General features: G+C 45.3%; 1 protein-coding gene across 2 annotated transcripts in view; it reads left to right on the top strand.

Annotated features, from left to right (window-relative positions):
• The first annotated feature begins 3,603 nt into the window (after nucleotides 1-3,603).
• BIN2 (bridging integrator 2) overlaps nucleotides 3,604-20,788 on the top strand; it is a 32,598-nt gene continuing 15,413 nt past the window's right edge. For both annotated transcript variants that reach the window (XM_036296571.1, XM_036296572.1), the window contains exons 1-3: nucleotides 3,604-3,739; nucleotides 11,050-11,130; nucleotides 20,636-20,690. In XM_036296571.1, coding sequence (XP_036152464.1) covers nucleotides 3,659-3,739; nucleotides 11,050-11,130; nucleotides 20,636-20,690 — 217 coding nt within the window. In that variant the 5' untranslated portion in view covers nucleotides 3,604-3,658. The remainder of the gene's footprint in view (nucleotides 3,740-11,049; nucleotides 11,131-20,635; nucleotides 20,691-20,788) is intronic.

Below are 20,788 nucleotides of genomic sequence, written 5' to 3' on the forward strand. Positions count from 1 at the left end.
AAAATAAAATTTATCTCTCACAGAAAATGTTTTTTCCTACATCATATTTTAAAATAGTTTTGTTTTCCATTCAGGAACTGTGAAAAACACATATTTAAAATGTTGTTGGCCCTGGCCGGTGTGGCTCAGTTAGTTGGAGCATTGTTTTGTACACCAAAAGTTGGCAAGTGCCCATACCTAGGTTGCGGGTTTGATCCCAGGTCGTGGCACATGTAGGAGGTAACAGATCATTGTTTCTCCTCTCTCTCTCTCTCTCTCTCTCTCTCTCTCTCTCTCTCTCTCTCTCTCTCTCTTAGAAAGCATGTCCTTGGATGAAGATTAAAATGTCTTTGAAAGGATGCCCCATTATGCAATGTATGCTCTCCTAGATTCTTTTGGGCTACAGATGTTGAGAGGTATTCCATGTTCATGTTCTCATTTCCTATGTCGATGATGCCTGGCAGAGCCTTCCATTATTCAGCTTTCTGACATCTTATCAAGAATTGGTAGAGGGGCAAGAATTCTTGCCCGATTTGTTTCTACAATGCAGCCATTTAATATCTTCTCATCCAAAATAAGGTGTATGTTATCCAAATTAAACATTATATCTAATTCACTCACTTGGCTTGTACTCATCTAAAATTTCCACATAGTTATGGGTGAATTTATAAATCGCCATCTCATCCTTGGTGTCATTAATTCCAACCACAATGAAGAGAGCTGCATACTGCTGATATACCAGGTTAAAATCCTTATATTCAGTGAAAGAGCACTGTGGGGCTCAGGGTGGTGTTGGTCCTTCCCATGGTTTTTCCTAGAATCCTCCTTCCCCTTCCCCACAGAAGCTAGTTCCTCAAACCTCACTGCGGGGCTTCCTTGGGGCACCCATTTTGAGAAGCCACTTTCTATAGCAGTTACTGAGGACCAGACAAGAGGGACCAGGGTAGTTAACATTATAGCAGGAGAAACGGCTAAGACAGGTCCTGGAACTTGAAGGCTACTATGTCAGCAGAGGCCTCCAGAACAGTGTATACACTGTAAGAAGCTGGGCTGGGATCAGGATGCTTATATTCCCAATCTCAGTTCCACACTGAGGGATGGGTAACCTTGGGCAAGCCACCAGTCCTTTCTGTGACTCAACTTCCCTATCTAGTTAACTTCTAAAGATTGTCTGTGCTCTAATATTACATGATTTGGTGACCACCAATTTCAGTTCCCAAGAGATTAGCTCTGAAGAGAGTTTCTTGGGAGGCAGTGGCTGGGCTGCACTGCTGAGGATGCTGCAGATTCCTGAGAGTGACACAGGTATTAGCCTCTTTCTGCCATTGACACACCTGTTATCATCACCATCTTCTCTCAGGTGTCCCCACAACACCACCATTCTCTGGGCTTCTCCCCCACGTCTCCCCATCCAACATCAAGTCCTTCCATTTTCTTCATTCTAGACCATCCTCACATAACACTGAGAATGAATTCTATTGATCTATTACCTGAAAATATTGGCTCTAGTTCTATAAATGAATAACATCCTATATAATAAAGGTAATATGCAAATTGACCATCACACCCTCGCACAAGATGCCACCCCCATGTGGTCAAAGATGGCCACCACAAGATGGCCGGCAGGGGAGGGCAGTTAGGGGCGACCAGGCCAGCAGGGGAGGGCAGTTGGGGGCAACCAGGCCAGCAGGGGAGGGCAGTTAGGGGTGACCGGGCTGGCAGGGGAGGGCAGTTGGGGGTGATCAGGCTGGCAGGGGAGCAGTTAGGTGTCAATCGGGCTGGCAGGGGAGTGGTTAGGGGGTGATCAGGCAGGTAGGCAAGCGGTTGAAAGCCAGCAGTCCCGGATTGTGCAAGGGATGTCTGACTGCTGGTTTAAGGGATCAGGCCTAAACTGGCAGTCAGACTTCCCCTGAGGGGTCCCAGACTGGAGAGGGTGCAGGCTGGGCTAAGGGACACCCCTCTCCCCCAGTGCACGAATTTTGTGCACCAGGCCTTTAGTATGTAACATAACATTATGATCATCTGATTACCAACCTTTCTCCATCTGTCGACATGAAGCATCTGAGGTTAAAGATCAAATGTTTTTCATTCATCTTTGGCTTCCCAACACTCAGCAATGCCAGTCACATGGTTGATCCTCAGAGTAGTACATCCACTTTGGGGAATGACCTTGGAAAACCATAGACAAGGGCCTCTAATTTTGTCCCAGGCCTCCAGTTTCCCTCTCCATTCCTTAGGAAGTGGTATTTTGACCCTCTTCCCTTCCTTAAGGGAATTTTATCTGCACTGAGAAATCCTTGAGTAAATGGTTCCTCCAAATCTAGTGTCCTAATTTCCAGCTATCCCCTCCAACAGGTCAGAGAGTAACTTCCTGTTGGAGACCTACATAGAGAAGCAACCGTTGTAAAAGCAGCGGTCCCACCCCAACTTTCACAATCTGTGTCTGTCTTCACATTCTGCTTCCTTCTAGTTACACTGTACTAGTTCAACAAGCTGGAAAGATTTGCTCTCCATCCCCAGCACAGGCTTCCATACGCTCCTCCTCATTCTTCTTTCAATAAGATCCTCTCCTTCCCTGAGCACCTCCATTTCTGTCTCCACCTCAGTTGTTCCTCCCTTTCAAATTCAGGTGTGGACTCTGTCCCTACCAGTTCTAACCTTAGAGCCAGCCCCTCTGATAGAGGCTTTCCATCTTTAGAATAGGTAACCTGACATAAGAAAGTACATGTTGCTTGGCCACCCAAACAATAAATACTCTTGCTGAGTGAAAAATCACAATATTTCCCACCCCATTGTTTCCTCCTTGTTTTCCTGAGCCAGCAGTTGTTGCTAATTGGCTCCGGTTGGAAAACTGTTCAGGGGGCCGGTGTTCCCATCCCTTAGGCCTTAGGGCTGGAGATCTTTGGAGTTGGTCCTGAGTGAGCACTGCCTGAGGGCGCCGAGTTTCTGGCCTCTTCCCAGCAGGCCCAGCCTCTGCCTTGAGCTCCACAAGTCCCCACTTGGCCCCTCACCTGCTGCTCTGGGCCGCACCTCACTCCCCCACGCCCCCCTCCGCCCCCTGCTGGGCGGCAGGGAGGGCTTCAGGGTTCAGGGTGGCTGCTGTGTGGGTCCAGGCTCGCTGCACTGGAGTTTGGGTGGCCTCGGGTGGTCTTGGGGTGACCTCGGGGTGGTCCTGAGGGGCCTCAGGGTGGTCTTGGGGTGACCTCAGGGTGGTCCTGAGGGGCCTCGGGTGGTCTTGGGGTGACCTCGGGGTGGTCCTGGGGGGCCTCGGGTGGTCTTTGGGTGACCTCAGGGTGGTCCTGAGGGGCCTCAGGGTGGTCTTGGGGTGACCTCAGGGTGGTCCTGAGGGGCCTCGGGTGGTCTTAGGGTGACCTCGGGGTGGTCCTGGGGGGCCTCGGGTGGTCCTGAGGGGCATCGAGGGGTTCCTGAGGGGCCTCGGGGGGGATCCTGAGGGGCCTCAGGGTGGTCTTGGGGGACCTCTGGGTGGTCTTGGGGGACCTCCGGGTGGGCGGTCCTGAGGGGCCCGGGGCGGACAGCCCAGCCCCGCAGGGGCAGCGCCCAGGGGAAGTGGGCGGCCCGCCCCCGCGGAGCGAGGCATGCTGGGAGCCGCACTTCCTCCCCAGGAGCCTCCAGAAACCACAGGGCTCCGGCAGGGCCGCCGCCCCCGGGGAGCGACAGGATGGCTGAGGGCAAGGCTGGCGGTGCGGCCGGCCTGTTCGCCAAGCAGGTCCAGAAGAAGTTCAGCCGGGCCCAGGAGAAGGTAAGGCCCGCCGCCGCCGGAGCGAGGCCCGAGGCCGGTGCGTCCAGAGGGGCCCGAGGCCTGGGCTGCGAGAAGGGTCCGGCCGCCTCGGGGAAGCAGGAGCGGGGAGGGGCGCCTATGAAAACAGGCAGACTCGAGGAGAGGCAGAAATCTCCCCATCTGGGCCAGGAGGGCGACGGTGGGCGACAGCAGCCTCTCCAGGAGCCCTAACGCTCGGGCTGACCCAGGAGAGAGGAGGGGAGGAACCTGACATCGGACGGCTGGGCGCAGTGCTGACCTGGCAGTTCAGCAGGGACGGGGTTTCACAGACGATGACATGGATGGTTCCAAGGCGGTGATTCCCTCAAAGTCATGACACGGAAATGGCCCGCCGTGCTGCCCTGTGCCCCGGGGGGCTTGGACTGGAGTGCAAGGACGAGCCATTCTGCAGGACAGCGGTTCTGAACCTGTGGGTCGCGACCCCTTTGGCGGTCGAACGACCCTTTCCCAGGGGTCGCCTAAGACCATCCTGCATATCAGATATTTACATTACGATTCATCACAGTAGCAACATTACAGTTATGAAGTAGCAATGAAAATAATTCTATGGTTGGGTCACAACATGAGCAACTGTATTTAAAGGGCCAGAAGGTTGAGAACCGCTGCTGCAGGAGTCTGTCCCTCGCCCCGCCTGGCCCCCGGGTGCTGTCTAAGAGCTGTTGTAAGAGCAGCCGTGTCTGCTTCCTGTCCCGTCCGGGCTGATGAAGGTGCTTCCCTTTGCGTTGTGCCCTTGGTTCGCTCTTGGTGGTCCTACTCCAGCCCTAGCGGGTAGGCAGGTGTCGGTCTGTAACGTGCCTGCCTATGTGGAGTACGTGGACACTTCACACACGTAATGACATTCTTGTGTCTGCCTACCCAGAGGGTTTTCTTTGCCTCTAACCTCGACTCCTGCCCCCGGGTCAACACTCTGGCAGATGAGATGGTCTGGGAAGATAAATAAGCCAGAAGAAAAGGGGGAGGGAGAGAGAGAAGGACCGGGCATAGCATTGTGGTTTTCTAAGGGGTCGTGGTCTTAGAAGCATTTGGATGAATACCACATGCTGAAGAATTGGCATATTTTTGTCATCTTCTGAAGGCAGAGCACTGGCTTGGGTCCTGGAAGGATTAAAGGCAACCAGCGCTCCCACATGAGATGATTAACAGAGACTTGATGGAATGTAGATACAGTTCCTGTCTTTAAGAAGCTCACAGTGGAAGAGGGAGGGCGGGGAGATGCTGGTTCCTGTGAAAAAGCAGAGGAAAGGGGACATTGTGTGGCTAGACTGTGACATCACCTTGCCCTAACTTCACCTTGATCATGGTTTCGGCCTTCAAAAGGCTGTCTTGTTACAGATCGGATTCATAGAGATCAGAGTCTAAGGCAGCCGTGGGCAAACTATGGCCCTCGGGCCGGATTCGGCCCGTTTGAAATGAGTAAAACTAAAAAAAAAAAAAAAAAAAAAGACCGTACCCTTTTATGTAATGATGTTTACTTTGAATTTATATTAGTTCACACAAACACTCCACCCATGCTTTTGTTCCGGCCCTCCGGTCCAGTTTAAGAACCCATTGTGGCCCTCGAGTCAAAAAGTTTGCCCACCCCTGGTCTAAGGTCTGGTTAGAAACAGTGGAGAAACAGGAGGTACTAGAGAAGAGGGGAAGGCTAGCTATACTAGGGGTTGGAAAAACAAAAAGAAAACCCAAAAGATGAAAACTAGGGATAATAGTTATTTTTAAAAGATATTGAAATTGACTTTAACTCTTTCACCTTCTGTGCTCATCTACCCTATCAACACTATGCCCTTGCTTTGGGATTTCTCTCCTTTTCTAAGCATGGAGTCCTAAGCCTTAGGTAAATAATGTCCCTGCTCTGCCCACTTCAGATTCTGCATTTGTAAAACGAGCGATTTGGCGTTCAGTGATTTGGAAACTCAACATGGTAAGGACACTAAAGTGAGAAGGGGAGAGAGGGCTCTTTGAACCAGTGTCTAATGCAGGGGTGGGCAAACTTTTTGACTCGAGGGCCACAATGGGTTCTTAAACTGGACCAGAGGGCCGGAACAAAAGCATGGGTGGAGTGTTTGTGTGAACTAATATAAATTCAAAGTAAACATCATTACATAAAAGGGTACGGTCTTTTTTTTCAATAGTTTTATTCATTTCAAATGGGCCGGATCCGGCCCGCGGGCCGTAGTTTGCCCACAGCTGGTCTAAGGCCTCCCAAAGGGAGAACCAGCTGACCAGGCACACACTGTTTTTCCTGGTCTGAACCCTGAGAAGGCAGAGGGAGGGACAAACTCAAATCTGCCCCGGGGAATTCCCAAGTTGTTGCAGAAAACAAGAAAATACTCTGAACTTAGACAGAAGGGCAGGCAGAAATTGGACAGTTCAGCTGGCACTTTAAAGATAGTGGATACTGCATGCATGGACAGAGAGGGAACGGCTTGGGATGTGGGGCGGAGCTCAGCTTACTCAGCCTGCCAGAGTTCTTGAGTCTTGGGAAGTTATTTTTATTTTTCTATGGTTGAATGGGAAGTTGTTGAAGGCAAGATAAAGACGGCGAAAGTTACAGTCAAAAGAAAGGACTCCCTAGGAAACTTTGCAATCTTTCTATAAGCAGTTGGCTGTACTCTTCTCAGTAGTATGTAATAACTAACATGTCAAATAGTCAAATGTGTCCAATATCAAGTGCCCACTAAGAAAGACATGATCTTTCCCTTTATGGAGCCAACATAGTCATAATATGATTTCACTTCATCTTTTCAACCCTTAAGCATGCTATTAGTATCCCAATTTTAGAAATGAGGAAACAAGGCTCAAAAGAGATTGGCATGTGGCAGGACTATCACTGGAACCCAGGTGTCTTGCCTCTGGATGCCAAACTCAGGCTGCTCTCTGCAAGGTTCCCGATAAACCACTCGGACATCTGTGCCTCCCCACTTCCTGCTGGCCTGCCCACTTCCTTCTGATCTTTTCTCAGGAGCAAAGCTGGGAGTAGGAACACCTTTTGCTCAGACCACCTCCTCTGAAAAACTAGGCGTGAAGGTCTGGTGACTGTTAAACACGATGGAGGGGAAGCATTCTTGTGTTATTTTCCAGTTCCCATCCAGACTCAACATGAGACAGTTCAAACTCGCTTTATTGTGTTTTTGCAAGATGATACATTTTCACATTTCACGCTAATGCTTTCACCAACTGTTTGTGATATCTCTGTGGAAGACTCAGATCTCTAACTGCCCACTCCTTTGTTGCTCTTTTCCCTCTGTTGACTTTTATTCAACATGTATCTCAGATGGTTCAATCAACAATATTTAGAGAAAAACTCCTTTGTCCAGGATACCTGGCTGGACCCAGGAGGGAATTTAGAGATGAGTAAGAGGCACTTTTGCCTGTCAGAGCTTACAATCTGTTTTTTTTTGTTTGTTTTTTAAAGGTAAAATAAGTGACCTAAGAGAGCTGCACCTCAGTGGGAATTCAGACAGAAAGATTGAGGAGAATTGAGGGAGGTTTTGTAGTGGAGTCTGAATGTGAAATAGGAATTCTGGCTAATTAGTAGTTCCTTAGGCAAGAGATGAGGAATGCCAACATAAGCCAGGCATGGCTTCTGGAAATCCTTCTAGGCAAGGAGTGGTGGGAGAAAAGGCTGGGAAGTATATTAGGGCCATATTAAAGAGAGCCTACTTTAGCATATATCCTGAAAATAAATTTTCTTACATATCTTCAGTATCATTATCACACCTAAGAAAAAAAAATGCAACAGAATTTCATAATATCTAATGTGTAGGCCCTATTCAAATTACCCCAACTGAGAGAATTAACTAAGATATAATAAATGATTATGGGGAAAGGTCATGGTGAGGAACTATAGGTACCAAACATATCTGCAGTGATTTTTTTTTAAAGCTTTACCCTCCCACTTCAACTTACACAGAATGTAAATCAATGAACACTAGAATATTCCTGACCTGTTTCACCAATTGTTAACATTTTGCCACATTTACTTTCTCTCTTGTCTCTGCTCTTTCTGCCTAAATATCCATATTCTACCTTTCCAGCTGCTAAGCCAAACAAACTGGGTCAGAATTTTCAGTGCAGGACTTCAGGGATTGGCATTACGTGGGCCTTTACTAGGAAGTGATCCTGAGATAGAACTTACTAATTCTTTCAACAAACATCTGTGGAGCATGTGTACACCCACTTCCCTCAAGGAACTCTAGTTAAGAAAGAACATCTACAACATAAGTATCTATGTTCCTGGCCCCATTGCTTATGGCAACAAATGACTTTGGGCCCAGGGCACTGGGTTATGTTTCCAGGGTGATAATACTCACTTTTCAGTTTCAGAATTGAAGGTGGGAGTGTTCCCTCAGCACACACACTCCCACACCTTCCAAGCCTTCTTGCCTTGAGCCTTTGGGGCATTGGGAACATAGGTCTGCTTTGTAGTTTGCCATGTTGATTCTAGACTCAGTGGACTCTATCCTTTCAGCCTTCTCCACCTAAGAAGAATTATGCCCCAAGCAAAGGAAGGGAGGGGTAGCAGGAAGGAAGTGAGAGCTGTGTTAATCACTAAACAAGGTGGTTTTGCAACTTTCTTAGGGGGAGAGGGTGGAGCCAAGGAAGATGGCCTACTCTGCACACCCAGGGCTGGGTGTTAAGTAAAGTGGAGTTAGAGACAGACAAACTCATAAGGTTAAACTGAAAAGGAAATAGGGGAGGGGGTGGAACTAGACATAGTGCTAGTGGATTTGTTTTGAGTACTCACCTTCGGGCAGCACTGTGAAAGCCACTTATATGTATAATATTCAATTCTGCCACCAACCCCAGGAGATACTATTATCTTAATAGGGGAAAGGGAGTTCTGTAAACTGAGGCTCAAGAGTTTAAGTGATTTGCCCAAAGGTTTATATCCATCCAGTAAGTGGAAAGGCCAAGATGGGGGGCATATATCTATCTGTATGATTCCAGAGTCCTTAATCTTAACCATTATAGAGAAAGCTCCAGAAGTGAGAGACACTAACCCCCAGATTAAGAATAGAATCTTCCTGCCCTGACCGGTTTGGCTCAGTGGATAGAGCATCTGGCCATGGACTGAAGGGTCCTGGGTTCAATTCCGGCCAAGGGCACATGCCCGGGTTGCAGGCTCTACCCGCCCCCAGTAGGGGGCGTGCAGGAGGCAGCCAATCAATGATTCTCTGTCATCACTGATGTTTCTATCTTTCTATTGCTCTCCCTTCCTCTCTGAAATCAATAAAAATATTTTAATAAAATAAAATAAAAATAAATGGGAAAGTATCCTCCAGTGAGAATTAACAACAACAAAAAAATCTTAAAGGCCCGGCATTTGGCCTCTCCTATATCAGTCTTACTCTCCTTCCTGTTATAAGTTTTAAGTATCTGTTTGCTGGATACTGAGAAATCTAAATAAGTAAGGCAAGTACCCAATCCTCAGGGAGCTCACAATTTAGAAAGAGGCATAGACATATAAAAACAAAATAATAAAACAATAACAGAAGTGCATATAAGGTACAGAAGTTGTAAGTGCTTAGGAGGGAGTGATTAACTTGATTAATAAGATGAAGTAGATGTGATTGTCACAAAGAATATAGATTATGAATTGAGTTTTTTAGATAGTGGCCTGACAGCCAAGGTGGGGAAGAACATTCCAGCAAGAGGGCACAGCATCTACAAGCAGAAATATGGCTTATTCAGGAAACCAATAAAGTGTTGCGGGAGGGGGGTGGGGGGAGGCGCCTACAGGAAGAAGGAACTATGAGAGCTGGGGCTAAGTGAGTAGAGATCATCGAGAACTGCATGCATGCTAGAGCTTGAACTATAACTTACAGAAACATAATGGGTATGTAATAACAATTTTTTGAGAAGATAAATGGAGAATCATTAGAAGGTTTTAAGTAGCAGCATGATAGGCCTATTATAGCAGAGCAGGTGAGAAACAATCAGGACCTGGGCTGAAGCTATGGCAATGAGACTAGAAAGCATGGGATGATTTTCAGAGATGGGTATGTTGAGAGATTCAAGGAAGGAGATGAGAGAGAAGGAATTGAGGGCAGGAAACTCCTGATATTCCAACTTGGACCTAAGGTTGGTGGTACCTCCTTTCAAAATGGGTCACAGATAGAAGAGGCAGGACTTTCTTATTTGTTTATGTGTGTGTCCCCTATGAAAACGGGTACTGTACATTTTTCATTTCCATGTCCTTTTCATTAGCACCAAGACCGGAATAATATTTAGCTCTCAGGTTCCCGGTGGAGAGGAAATAAACATGGATAGCATTACTTTTAGCTGAGTTTTAAATGCATTTTATCAGGGCTTCTTAAAGAAGGGAGGAGTCCCCTGTGCACCTCTCTGACCTCATCTATCTAGGGGAACCTGGGCTATGGCTGGAAGAGACTTTCTCAAGTGAAAAATGGATCATGCTATGTCTTTAAAAGCCATGCACATTTTACTTTTTTTTGTTGTTGAGGATATTTTTTTCCATTGATTTGTGGAAAGAGTAAAAGGGAAGAGGAGGAGGAGGAGGGAGAAACATATCAATTGGTTGAATCTAGCATGCACCCCAACCTGCACCCCAACCTGGGGCCAGGCATCAACCTACAACCCTGTCCTAGCCGGTTTGGCTCAGTTGATAGAGCGTCAGCCTGTGGACTGAATGGTCCTAGGTTCGATTACGATCAAGGGCACATGCCCAGGTTGTGGGCTGGATTCCCAGCAGGGTGTGCAGCCGGCAGCCCATCAGTGGTTCTCTCTCATCATTGATGTTTCTATCTCTCCCTCTTCCTCTCTGAAATCAATAAAAATATATTTAAAAAACAAACAACAAAAATCCTGTAACCCAGGTATGTGCCCCTGACCTGGAATTAAACCTGTGATCTTTCAGTGTGCAGTCCATGCTCTATCCACTGAACCACACCGACCTGGGTATTAATTGTTGTTTTAATATAATACTTTCCCCATCCCCTTGCAAAGAACACTATAAATAAATAACAATGTCATTCCAGGAATATATACCTTATTTATTTGGGGCTTTATATATGTATATCCTCTAGCACACTGCTGCATATCCCTAAGAGTATCCAATGTGAAAAGAGCCATGCAATATGATTATGTATTCAGCAATGTGCTATATACCTAATTCTGTTGGGCTGATATGAGTACAGTGGCCCTTTAGTTGCATCTGAAACTCTGAGCGAAGCCAGGGTTATGTGAAGCCAACAGATAAGAGAGACTTGACTATATAAAACCTTATGGGCCTCTCTGACTTATATTCCCAGGTACTGCAGAAGTTGGGGAAAACTGTGGAAACCAAAGATGAACGGTTTGAACAAAGTGCCAACAACTTTTACCAACAACAGGTAATCTGGAGGGTGGGGAAGGGGAGCTTAGAGGGCTAAGTGGTAGAGGAACAGCATGTTCTTCAAATCAGAAAGCATTCCTAGTAACTCATCTTCCCCAGGTGTAAGGGCCATCGGTGCTGCTTATCCTTGTCCTGGAACCAGAGGAACTTACCTTTCCTGCTCCTGCTGACCCTGGGTTCTGGGGACAGGTGGGCAGATAAGTGTTCTTTTCTCTTAGTGGTTCCCCCAGGGTACAGTGGCATCACTAGGTCCTTAGACAAAATCAAAATGAGCCCCTGTCACCTTATTTACTTCCCAGGGTGCCTCTCTTCCACCCTAGGACTCTTCTTATCTCAATAGCCTCATGTTTTCCTTGTGGCCTCTTTGTTCACTACATCTACATACTCTACTTAAACCCTTTATTCTAAAATAATACCTCCATCTTTTCACCTGTCATTCTCACCAACACCTTCTGTTCTCACTGTTCCTTCTGTCTTCACTGGATAGCATGGGTAATTTTATGTAGAAAATTTACATTAAGAAGTGGATAACAGAGGTTTAGCCTTCCATGGGATATTTGATTTTTCATCTCCATATGCCAGGCATCATGCACAGTGCTTTACACACATCTCATTTAATTCTTACATTAGTCTTGGAGATTGTGGCCCACTCTTTTAGTAGAAAGGAGTTGTTAACTTAAACAAATGTCCAGTTACATTGCATAGTCCCCTACTACACTGCCTTACTTCAGACACCAGGCACAAACTCCAGAGTTTCCTGGCCGTCTGCATTTCTGACCAACTGGCTATAAATTTTGGGCTTCCTATTAGCTGCTCAGCTTCCATAATTTTCTAGAATGATTCACAGAACTTAGGAAAGTGTTCTAGGTACAATTACAGTGTTATTATAAAGAATACAAGTTAAGACCAGCCAAGTGAAGACATATTCAGTGAGGTCTGAGAGGGTCCCAGATGTGAAGCTTCTGTGTCCACAAGACATATCACCCTCCCAACAACCTGATCTAGAATTACCAACCAAGGAATATTACCTGAGCTTCAGGTGTCTATACAGTTTTTATTGTGATTTCATTGCATAGTGAATCATTGACCATGTGATTGAACTTAATATCTAGTATCCCTCTCCTCCCCTCCCCTAGAGGTTGGGCTGATATCACCTGTCTCAGAGTCCTAACCCTCTAATTCATGGTTCATCTTTCCAGCCTGAACTGCTACCGTCCTGAGGTATGATCTGAGAGGCCCACCATGAATAATAAAGACACTCCTATCACTCAGGAAATCCCAAGTATTTGGGACTTACTTCCCAGGAACCAGGGACAAAAACCAGCCAAAATATTTTTTAATTGATTTCAGAGAGGAAGGAAGAGGGAGATAGAGATAGAAACATCAATTATGAGAGAGAATCATTGACTGACTGCCTCCTGCATGCCCCCCACTGGGGATCAGGGCCACATGTGCCCTTGACTGGAATTGAACCTGGGACCCTTCAGTCCGCAGGCTGACGCTCTCTCCACTGAGCCAAACCAGCTAGGGCGCAGCCAAAATTTTTATTGTTCAACATCAGTTAGTCAAATTATCCTATATAATGAAAGGGTAATATGCAAATCAACCGAATGGCAGAACGACCGGTCATTATGACATGTACTGACCACCAGGGGGCAGACGCTCAACACAGGAGCTGTCCCCACCCCACAGGCCCTGATCATCTGATCAGGGCCTGCTGGCCAACCTCTTGGTCTCTTCCCCCGGCCGGCAGGCTCCGATCACTCGATGGGGAATGGGGAACCAGAGGTAGATGGTGGTGGATGCGGGTGGTACCAGGCCAAGGCCCCCACCCTGCTGGTCTCCCCGGGGACAGGGCCAGCAAGTGGATGGAATGGCCAACCTCTTGGTCCCTCCCCCTGGCCAGCAGGCTCCAATTGCCCGATGGCGAACAGGAAACTGGGAGTGAGTGGTGGGGGGCCGGGGCTAGCTGCCAGCAGCGGGGAAGATGGCCCTGATCGCAGGCCAGGCCTAGGGACCGTATCCATGCATGAATTTCGTGCACTGGGCCTCTAGTATGCAAAATAATTTTTTAAAATTATATTAAAAGGATATTAGCTATTATCTAACTCTGCAGTAGACTGTATCAGAATCATTTAGGAATATTTTAAAATGCAAGCTCATTGGTAGAAGGGCTTGAGAATCTGTACTTTTAAGCTTGTTTTAATGGAAATTTTCATACATACACAAAGATAGAAAAACTTGTGTGATGAATCCATATGTACCCATCGCTCAGCTTTGATAATTTATCAACTCCTGGGAATCTTGTTTCATCTGACTCTACCACTTTCCCCCATCTTTGATCATTATGAAGCAAATTCTAGGTATATTATTTGTCTATAAAAACTTCAACAGGCCAGGTGCCCCTCATAATAATAAAGAGCTAATATGCTAATGATCAGGACGCCGTAACACATAACCGATCGCAGGAGGCTGCCTGCGCGTGCGCAGCGGGACATTGCTCCGGAGATGGGGCTGAAGTGGGGAGGCACCCAGAGGAGGTGGGACCATCCTGTGCCGGGGAGGGCGGGGGTGAGAGCCCGTAGCACCCCTCTCACCAGTCCTTCAACACCCACGCTTGCACTCAGAGCACCCCACTGCCCACCTGCCAGGGGAAGGAGCACAGCGCAGCAGGCAGGAGGCTTCCACGCTCTCCTCCGGTGCCATGACAGGGTGGAGCCGCCACATTGCTCCTGAGACAGGGCAGAAACAGGGAGGCGCCTGGAGAAGGCGGGACCAGCCTGAGGCAACTTGAGGAACTGAGGGCGGGCCTTGAAGCAGCCAGAAACAGCCAGAGGGATCAGGGGCTGAGCCAGGCATGCTGGGATCCTAGTCAGTATATAAGAGGATAAAAAAGCGGTGGTACATTTACACAATGGAATACTATACAGCTGTAAAAAAAAAAAAAAAAAGGATCTCTTACCCTTGAGACATCATGGATAGACCTGGAAATTATTATGCTTAGTGAAATAAGCCAATCAGAGAAAGACAAATATCACATGATCTTATTTATATGTCTTATTTATATGTGGAAGCTAATGAACAAAATAAACTGACAAATGAAATAGATCCAGAGACATGGAAGCATGGAACAGACTGACAGATCTCAGATGAAAGAGAAGAGTTGTGGGGAGAGGGGAAAGGAGATTAACCAAAGAACTTACATGCATACTAGAGGCCCAGTGCATGAAATTTGTGCACTGTGGGGAGGGTCCCTCAGCCCAGCCTGTGTCCTCTCACAGTCCAGGACTCCTCGGAGAATGTCCACCTGCCAGCTTAGGGGAGCGGTCCTAAGCCGGCAGTTGGACATCCTTCTCGCAGTCTGGGAGCCCTCACTCCTTACTGCCCATCTGCTTGCTGCTCCTTACAACTCAGCTCACTGCTCCTTAGCGCTGCTGTGGAGGCAGGAGAGGCTCCCACCTCTGCTGCTGTGCTCACCAGCCATGAGCCAGCTTCTGGCTGAGCAGTGCTCCTTCTATGGGAGCACACTGACCACCAGGGGGCAGCTCCTGCATTGAGTGTCTACCCCCTGGTGGTTAGTGCACATCATAGCGACCAATGGTTCTGGTCATTCCGCCATAACGGTCACTTAGACTTTTATTATATGGATATGCATAGCCCATGGACACAGACAGTAGTGAGGTAAAGGTCTGGGGTAGGGTGGGAACCGGGTGTAGGAGGACAAAGGGAGTAAAATGGGGAACATTTGTAATACTCTAAACAATAAAAATAATTTTTAAAAAAATTATATTATTGACCTCTAAAGATAAGGACTCTTTTAAAATATAATCACCTACCTGGCTGGTGTCTCTCTGGTTACAGCGTCAGCCCGAGCACTGAAGGGTCTCAGGTTCAATTCCTGGTCAGCCCGAGCACTGAAGGGTCTCAGGTTCAATTCCTGGTCAGCCCGAGCACTGAAGGGTCTCAGGTTCGCTCCCTGCCCCAGGTTGGGGCATGTGTGGGAGGCAACCAGTCAATATGGCTCTCTCGCATCAATGTTCCTCTCCTCCTTCTCTCCTTCTCCCCCTCCCTCCCTTCCACTTTCTCTCTAAAAAAAAAAAGCAATGGAAAAAATACCCTGTGATATATAAAATCACCTAAAATATTTTATTTGCACCTAAAAATATTTTCCTGTAAACATTTACTCATAACAAATCAGAAAGTACAAAAATAAAAAAATTAATTTAAAAATGATTATTTTATACTGTTTTATATCCTTACAATTATTTTGCTATATATGTGTATGATTTCTAAATATATCCACTATAAATAAAAGAGGTTTGCAAAAGTGAAATTATTCCATTTATATGGTTTTATAACTTGCCTTTTTCACTTAACAGAATAACACAAATATCTTTTCAGATAGCTCATGTTGACTATCTCACTAAAACATATGTAAAAAAAAGATATGTCTTAGTGATATTGAAAAATATTAGCAGTAACTTCTTAATATCATAAAATATCCAGTCAATGTTCACACTCCCTTAATTGTGTCTTTTTTATAGTTGGTTTACATCAGCAACTGGTTGACATGTTTAACCCTATCAGACCGCTGTACCGATTTTTCGGTAATTTCCACACAAAGGTGGAATATTGGCGCTAGATGAAAGGTAGATGAAAGGTAGACCTATTTTCTACAATGTCTCTAAGTTCCATCTTATTCTAACCACTTGTTTGCATGTAAGATTTTTCTATATCATGTTGGTTTTTTCTCTTTAATGCTCAGGAGCCCAGGTATAGGGGACAGTTAGGCTCAGGGCCTCAGGTCTGGTAGGATTAAATCTCTTAAAATTAAATCTCTTAATCTGTAGGTTTCTAATCCTTCCCTTTGTAGTTTATTTGCTGATGATACTAGGTTGTTTTCCTGCAGTCTAAATTTTGCTGATTGAATCCCCGTGGTATGTTTAACATGTTCCTCTATCACTTGTATTTTCTGAAAATTAATAGATTTAGAGCCTTGATGAGATTCATGTTTTTGTTTTTGTTTCTTTTGGTTGGTGGGAAGAATATTTATTATTGTAGGTGTTCTATTCTCCCAGCTGGAGGCACGTCATTATAGTTGTCTCCTTTTTTGTGTGGTATTAACTGCCATAGGTGCTCGTTCACTAGGGAATCTGTGTTTTACATTAAGCTCTCTAAGTAATTGTGCTGTAGCAGCCACTCTGAGAACAGCATTTGGCAACCACTGATCTAGTCTAACTCCTCTGAGGGGAAATAGGATCTGATTGAGAGGGAAATGATTTCATCAAGGTAACAGCATAAGAGTTGCAGGATTCAAACTTAAAACCTGTGCTTTTTTCCCCTGTACCTCAATAAAGGCCTCCCTGGGCCTCTTCTCAACTCCAGTTATTGTTCTACTTTCAACTCCAGGGTAAAAAGAACAGGAGTCAGTAAGATGAGACCCACTTTGAAAGGTTTCCAGCTCTTGGCCCATTCTGTCCCTCAGTCCTTTCTCTCCCGCTCTGCCTTATAAGATGGTGCTGCAATGGCAGATGTGTGAATAGAAAGGATAAGAGATGGGATCATCAAGAAGAAAAAGAATATCAGATGGGACAGTTCCCTCAGAATTCTCTCTGCGAGCCGACCAACTAAATGTCACTTGATAGGGGGAATATTTTTGAGAAATGAAATGGAGTTAGATTAGGAACAAGGAAAAACTTTTCTCCTGAGAGAATGCTGCACCTATAGTAACTCATGTTTGAACATGCTTGGAAAGTTCATCTAACAAACATTTATTTCATGAGTGCCTGCTGCATGCGGGCACTGGGCTGGATGCTGGGACTTCCAGATAAGAAACATACCTGCCCTCAAGGCTCTCACAGTTTAAGAAGAAAGAGAGTGATAATACAGTCAGGTCCGAGGCTGGACCTGGAGTGGCTAAGACGAACAGGAGGAAAAAGGACAAGGCCAGAGATTGAAAGTTAAGCATTCTGGACATTGGACCAGTTGGTCACGTGCCCTTTTCCTCATCCACAATCAACTTGTAGGTAAACTTTTTGTTAATAAAAAAAATATCACTCCCAAACTTTCCAACCTGATTTCAAGGTCTTGCACTTGCCTAGGTTCCTAATCAAATTTCCATAGGTAATTTTTCTTTGAGGGCTCCACTTGCTTCCCTCTTTTCCCTCTCTCCACAACATATTATATAGGAAGAATTCTTTTTTCCCAAGCAGTACTTTAATCCCTTATTTCTGGTAGCTGAGAGCTGCTTCCAAATCATTGCCTTTAAAATCCAATCTAACAGTCTAGCTTTATCTTCCCCCTTCTGGACCTCCATTAGATCAAACACTTTCAGCACTTGCTCAAGGTTGGTCATGCTATTTACTTATTTTGCTGAATGTTTGGGTTTCTCTGGTCCATTTTTCTCCAGCAGGTAGGGAACCCCAGGACTGGGGCCTTCTTTATCCTCACTACCCCAGTCTCCTAGAGAACATAGCTCTGTTTACCTACCTGCGTGCTTAGGAGAAGCTTCCAGAGTGAGTGGTTCATTAACTGAGGGCTGGGACTGTTTGTATAGGGATGGGAGGGACTAACTCAGACTCTTTATAGTGCTGCCAGGAATTTGACAAGGCTTCAGAGAGCAGAAGCGATACAAAGATTTAGAGCTAAACATCGCCTTACCCGGCATTTATAGATGAGGAAACTAAAGCCAGAGAAGCAGAATAACTTGCTAGTTGGTGGCAGAAACAAGTATTTGACTCCCAGACAAGTGAGAACCTGGGGTGATTTAGCCTGGAGACATTTCAGGAAAGACAGGTCAGAGAAATACAATGACATTCAGCACAGGCACTGGGGCAGTGGGGACTTGCCCAGGGTGGGAATGGCTGGGGGGCGGGGGAGGTGTCAATTGGGGAAAAAGAAGACATATGTAAAACTTTAGACAATAATAATAATAATAATAATAAAATGACATTCAGTGTTTTTCGCCACCCCGCATCCTACTACCACCACTTCATCTCCTCAAAGGAGGGAACAAGAGCATAAAGGAAGAACTTTGAGGAGGCTTGATTCTAAAACACAAAAATGGACTTGGACTTTCGTGAGGTGTGATGGAGGGCAGAAGGCATTCACATTTTATGGACTATGGTATAAATAGTTCCCCCTAGTATTGAACAGTGTGCATAGAACCTGCACGATCATACATGGTAGCCTTATTATTGACCTGGTTTTTTAGGCCATATGATATCCAGTGGGATAAAAATTAAGAATTTTATTTATAGAAATTATGTAAGATTTTATCAGCTTTTGTTCCTCACATATGTATTTTTCAGACCAAATCTTCACGGTGAAGTAAAGAGTTGAGTCCGAATTGTTTTCTTTCAAAAAATAAATTTAAATCCTTGTTAATTTCTCTAATCCCTAAAACTCAGAACTTTTTAAAACCTGGGTTATCACATTTGCAAAACTCCCAAACTTATACCTACCTACCATAGCCATGTTTAAAAGGTATTATGGTTGGTGGGTGAGAAGAGATCAACCAAATAACTTATATGCGTATGTTCATAACCCATGGACACAGACAATAGGGTGGTGAAGGCCTGGGTGGGAGTGAGGATGGGCTAGAAGGGGTCTATAGGAGGAAAAGGGGAACATATGTAATACTTTCAACAATAAAGATTTTTAAACAATTATTATGTACACTTAACATGTTAGACTATTAAACTTTTTTTCTGTTAATGAAAAAGTGAGGAGGAAGTGAGACATCCTTTCTGGTGAATGCTGAGTGTTTCTGAATTTTTTTTAACTGACCAAATTTGTCTCCATAATGCTATTGAAACACTTTCTCACGGTCAACAGTGACCTCCCATTACCAAGTCCAGTAACTTTTATAGATTCTTCCTGCATTCTAACTGCTCTGTAGCATCTGACTCTTTTTGGTAATTTCTCTACTGCTGTCTTTATTCTCATTTGCTATGACACACTACAGAGTCCCAGTTCTTCCCCCTCTCTGACAGTGTGTTAGACTACCTTGAGACTATCTTTGTTTTCATGTCCCTGGAGCCTGGTATTCAGCCCCTTGAGGAGGACTATTAACCTGAAGTATGGTGAAAAGTTTGGACTGGCTTAGAGGAGAGCTCTGGAGGCAAGAAGATAAATGAAATAATTAGTCCAGTTTTCTTTATTTGAGTAGATCTAGATTTTCTGCTAAAATTAAACAATAATGGTCTTTACTTCAAAGATGTACATAAAATTTTAATTTAAGTTGTTAGATAGAATTTTCAGGTTTTCTCCTATAAATTTTTTATACCTTTGGTATGCTCAATGGCCTACCCAGTAATGAGCACAAGCAAATAAAACAAATGAACTAGTTCACAAGTATGTACTGAATAATGCATCTTAGCTCAGAAACTTCATCACCTGAACTGGTAGGAGGATCACGCTTCTGACCCATGGGCCTGGCCTTTCAGTCCAGTCCCATACTCCTAAAGTCAGGCTCCAAAATGTCAATGGTCTGGCCTCTAACTTCCTTCTTATCTAACTCCTAAAAGCTGGACTTCACACAGAAGGGAAAGGGTCTCTAAAAAACACCTGAGGAACAATTGAAGAAACCTGTGAAAAAGACTTGGTCCAGGGCATGTGAAAGATCTCTTTAAACATATGTGCAAGAGAAATTATATCTGCCAAGAGTACGGAAGGCCAGTGTAAGGCCAGTGGGCAAAAGTTCTGATAGAGCTATTTTAAAATGAAGTTCATTCTCAACAGAAGGTTATGTGAGTGTCCGGTTGCTGGAGGTATTCAAGAAGCAGAGGCTAAATGAACATTTGTCAGAGCTATAACAAAAGTAGCTCATCTACTGAGTTGAGAGTTGAACTGCCAAACCTAAATGATACCTTCATCTCCTCCTCCCTTCTGTTTTTAGAGGGAAGAGACCTAATCTCTGCTTGGGAGTCCTAGCATAAATAGTGAGAATTCAGACACAGGAGCAAAGATCGAATCAGGCAGATACATAGAACTCTAAGTGAGGACACTGGGGTTGGAACAGGAGAGTCAATGATGAGGCTCCTTGGAAGAAAGTATAAAGCAGGAGGCTGATGGAAGGGAAGGGTAAAGTGGGCCAAGGCAGAGAAGGACATTAGGGGAGGAGAAGAATGGCCTGTGTGAGGGAGCAGAGAAGGAAGAGGGTCTGGTGTCTGCAGAAGATGGTAGCAGTTTACCCAGAGAGGAAGGCATAAGCCAGAGGATCACTGAATTTCAACAGAAACTTAGGTATAGGCTCTTGTTCACTGGAAGGAAGGACATGGGAAAGAAGACATACCAATGCAGTGGGAACAATTTCCCCTTAAAAACTGCCCCAAAGAGACAACCTACAACTTCTTGGTAAAGAGAGTAAAAGCTAATTTACATTTGCAAATGTTTGAAGAAATTCAGGATTGATCCCTGCTTTTAAGCTACTTTTATACTTTGACCACTGCAGCGTCTTTCCACATATATCTCTTTAGTCACCAAAGGCATTTCTCTTTCAGGCAGAGGGCCTCAAGCTATACAAGGAGCTGAAGAACTTCCTGAGTGCAGTCAAAGGTGGGTATTGTAGCACTGGAGAAAATGCAGAGGTTTTTATGCAGCTCTGGCAGGTTTGGGGGATGGGGAAAAACCCAACCGTATTCAGGGTTTTTATC

The sequence above is a fragment of the Myotis myotis genome, unplaced genomic scaffold, assembly GCF_014108235.1.
Source record: "Myotis myotis isolate mMyoMyo1 unplaced genomic scaffold, mMyoMyo1.p scaffold_m19_p_3, whole genome shotgun sequence".
NCBI lineage: Eukaryota > Metazoa > Chordata > Mammalia > Chiroptera > Vespertilionidae > Myotis > Myotis myotis.